Raw genomic sequence first — 3,756 nt, forward strand, 5'->3', positions numbered from 1 at the left:
CGTATCAATCACCCCCATATCCCTCACCCTCCCAGTCCCCATATCACTCAACCCCACAACCCCATTTCCATCACTCACACTGACTCCATATCCCTCACCCCCCACCGACCCCATATCCACCACTCACACTAACCCATATCCCTCACCCCACTGACACCATATCCACCACTCACACTGACCCCATATCTATCACTCATACTGACCCCATATCCCTCACCCTCACCGACTCATATCCATCACTCACACTGACCCCATATCCATCACTCACATTGACCCCATATCCCTCACCCCCACCAACTTCATATCCATCACTCACACTGACCCCATATCCCTCACCCTCACCGACTCCATATCATCACATCACACTGACCCCATATCCATCACTCACACTGACCCCATATCCTCACCCACCAACTCATATCCTCACTCACACTGACCCCATATCCATCACTCGCCACTGACCCCATATCCATCACTCACACTGACCCCAATATCCCTCACCCCACAACCTCATATCCATCATTCACACTGACCCCAGATCCATCACTCACACTGACCCCATATCCCTCACCCCCACAGACCCCATATCCATCACTCAACACTGACCCCATATCATCACTCATACTGACCCATATATCCCTCACCCTCACGACTCCATATACATCACTCACACCGCTCCATATCCATCACTCGCACTGACCCCATATCCATCACACACACTGACCCCATATCCCTCACCCCCACCAACCCCATATCCATCACTCACACTGACCCCATATCCATCCTCACACTGACCCCATATCCCTCACCCTCACCGACTCCATATCCATCACTCACACTGACCCCGGATCCATCACTCACACCGACCCCATATCCATCAACCCCACTGACCCATATCCATCACTCCACTGACTCCATATCCCTCACCCCACCGACCCAATATCACCACTCACACTGACCCCATATCCATCACTCATACTGATCCCATATCCCTCACCCCCCCCGCCCCGACGTCCCTCATCGCCAACCACCCACCCTTCTCCCCACGTCCCTTCAGCGCCACCCACCCACCTTCTCCCCACGTCCTCAGCGCCACCCACCCCCCTTCTCCCCCACGTCCCTCAGCGCCACCCACCCACCTTCTCCCCCCACGTCCCTCAGCGCCCAGGCGCAGACACTCACATCATCGTAACCGGCTAGGTTTCCTCGCGCTCTGTCTCAATGCCAAAGGCGTGAAGCAGATGACGGACGCCACCCACATCAAGCACTGAAGGCCCCCGGCCAACTGGCGGGCAAATTTCACGTACTCCGGGGTCCCCTTGGGGGGCTTCAGCTCATTCAGTCCGTCCCGGAGCAGGACCTCCTCCGCCTTGGCGGTTGGTCAGGCCCTGGCGTCGTCGGTCAAACAAGAGGAAGATCAGGCAGGAACTCGCAGACACATCCAAAGCTCCTCGAGCCTCAGCGGGAGGATTGTGGCCATGCTCTGGGCCTGCGCACTTTGGGAAGGAGGGCCGGAGGCCTCGGAGAGGGAGGTGGGGGGGAGGGAGATTTACTGGGACGGTTCCAGGGATGAGGGAGGCTTCAGTCGCGTGGAGGGACCGGGAGAAGCGGGATCGTTCTCCCTCGGAGCGGAGAAGGTTAAGGGGAGGATTGAATTGGGACGTTCAACATCAGGAGGGGGTTTGGATAGAGTCGATGAGGAGAAAGTGTTCCCAGCGGCAGGAGGGTCGGTAACCAGAGGGACACAGATTGGAGAGAGTCGGGGAAAAGGACCAGAGGGGGGGAGATGAGGAGAATTTTGTTTTGACACAGCGAGTTGTTGGGATCTGGAAGGCGCTGCCTGAAAGGGCGGTGGAAGCAGATTCAATAGGAACTTTCAAAAAGGGAGGAATTGGATAAGTGAGTGCATCCTAGTGAGTGTCAGTGTGTATGGGACCCGTACCCCAGTGAGAGTCAGTGTGTGTGGGACACGTACCCCAGTGAGAGTCAGTGTGTGTGGGACCCGTACCCCAGTGAGAGTCAGTGTGTGTGGGACCTGTACCCAGTGAGAGTCAGTGTGTGTGGGACCCGTACCCCAGTGTGAGTCAGTGTGTGTGGGACGTGTACCCCAGTGAGAGTCAGTGAGTGTGGGCCCCGTACCCCAGTGAGAGTCAGTGTGCGTGGGACCCTTTTCCCAGTGAGAGTCAGTTTGTGTGGGACATGTACCCCAGAGAGCGTCAGTGTGTGGGGACCCGTACCCCAGTGAGAGTCAGTGTGTGTGGGACACGTACCCAGTGAGAGTCAGTGTGTGTGAGACCCGTACCCCAGTGAGAGTCAGTGTGTGTGGGACCCAGACCCTGGTGTGTCACTTACCTCCTCTATACTGGTGTCATATTTCTCTTCCAGCTCTTCAGGCTGATCTCGTGGTCATCCTGAGGGAGAGAAAGGGAGACGTCACGAGTGATGGAGGGTTATGGTGGAAGGTGGGCGGATGGGGATTGAGGGACATGGGGAGAAGGTGGGGATGGAGGGGTATGAGGGGGGAAGGTGGGTGGGATTGAGGGACATGGGGAGAAGGTGGGGATTGAGGGGTACGAGGGGGGTAGGTGGGTGGGGATTGAGGGACATGGGGAGAAGGTGGGGATTGAGGGGTATGAGGGGGAAGGTGGGTGGGATTGAGGGGACATGGGGGGGTTTGAGGGCTATGTTGGCGGTGGGGGAGATGCTGGGTTTGGAGGTACTTGGGGATTCAGGATTATGGCTGGGTTGCAGTTTTAGCGTGGTCTGTCTGTGTTTCAGTCAGTTTGGATTATTGGGTGTCGCTGATGCCAGTATTGACCTGAGGGTGTGGAAGTGAACCCCATCGCGGAGTGGGGGGTATGAGGCCTGGGCTTCGGGGAGATGAGAAGCTGACAGGGGGGGTATGAGGCCTGTGCCTCAGGGAGTTGAGGAGCTGTCGGGGGGTATGAGGCCTCGGGGGAGATGAGGAGCTGACAGGGGGGGTATGAGGCCTCGGGGAGATGAGGAGCTGACAGGGGGGGTATGAGGCCTGTGCCTCAGGGAGTTGAGGAGCTGTCGGGGGGTATGAGGCCTCGGGGAGATGAGGAGCTGACAGGGGGGGTATGAGGCCTCAGGGAGATGAGGAGCTGACAGGGGGGGTATGAGGCCTGTGCCTCAGGGAGTTGAGGAGCTGTCGGGGGGTATGAGGCCTCGGGGAGATGAGGAGCTGACAGGGGGGGGTATGAGGCCTCGGGGAGATGAGGAGTGACAGGGGGGGTATGAGGCTGTGCCTCAGGGAGTTGAGGAGCTGTCGGGGGGGTATGAGGCCTCGGGGAGATGAGGAGCTGACAGGGGGGGTATGAGGCTCTCAGGGATGTAAGGAGATGAGGACAGTCAGGGGGGTATGAGGCCTCAGGGAGATGAGGAGCTGACAGGGGGGGTATGAGGCTCAGGGAGATGAGGAGCTGTCAGGGGGTATGAGGCCTCTGGGAGACGAGGAGCTGTCGGTGGGTATGAGGCCTCAGGGAGATGAGGAGCTGTCGGGGGGGTATGAGGCCTCTGGGAGACGGAGGAGCTGTCGGGGGGGTATATGAGGCATCGGGGAAGATGAGGAGCTGTCATCTTCACGTTAATCACAATGTCCATCTCCTTCTTCATATTCTCCAACTTCTCTTTACTTCTTCATTTTTTTTTCTTCATGTCTCCTCCTGTCCCGTCTTTCCCTCCATCTGTTACATCTCCAGCTTCTCTGGAAGGATAAAGCCGGTCAGGCACCTT

At 57.6% G+C, this 3,756-nt stretch overlaps 1 protein-coding gene across 1 annotated transcript in view; it reads right to left on the bottom strand.

Annotated features, from left to right (window-relative positions):
• The window catches only part of LOC121274031 (potassium-transporting ATPase alpha chain 1-like), a 36,584-nt gene extending 32,906 nt beyond the window's left edge, over window positions 1-3,678 (bottom strand). Inside the window, 5 exon segments of the mRNA XM_041181161.1 lie at window positions 1,183-1,209; window positions 1,211-1,369; window positions 2,353-2,393; window positions 2,396-2,411; window positions 3,616-3,678. Of these exon segments, the coding sequence (XP_041037095.1) occupies window positions 1,183-1,209; window positions 1,211-1,369; window positions 2,353-2,393; window positions 2,396-2,411; window positions 3,616-3,678 (306 nt within the window).
• Window positions 3,679-3,756: the final 78 nt, after the last annotated feature.

This window comes from Carcharodon carcharias, assembly GCF_017639515.1.
Source record: "Carcharodon carcharias isolate sCarCar2 chromosome 29 unlocalized genomic scaffold, sCarCar2.pri SUPER_29_unloc_2, whole genome shotgun sequence".
NCBI lineage: Eukaryota > Metazoa > Chordata > Chondrichthyes > Lamniformes > Lamnidae > Carcharodon > Carcharodon carcharias.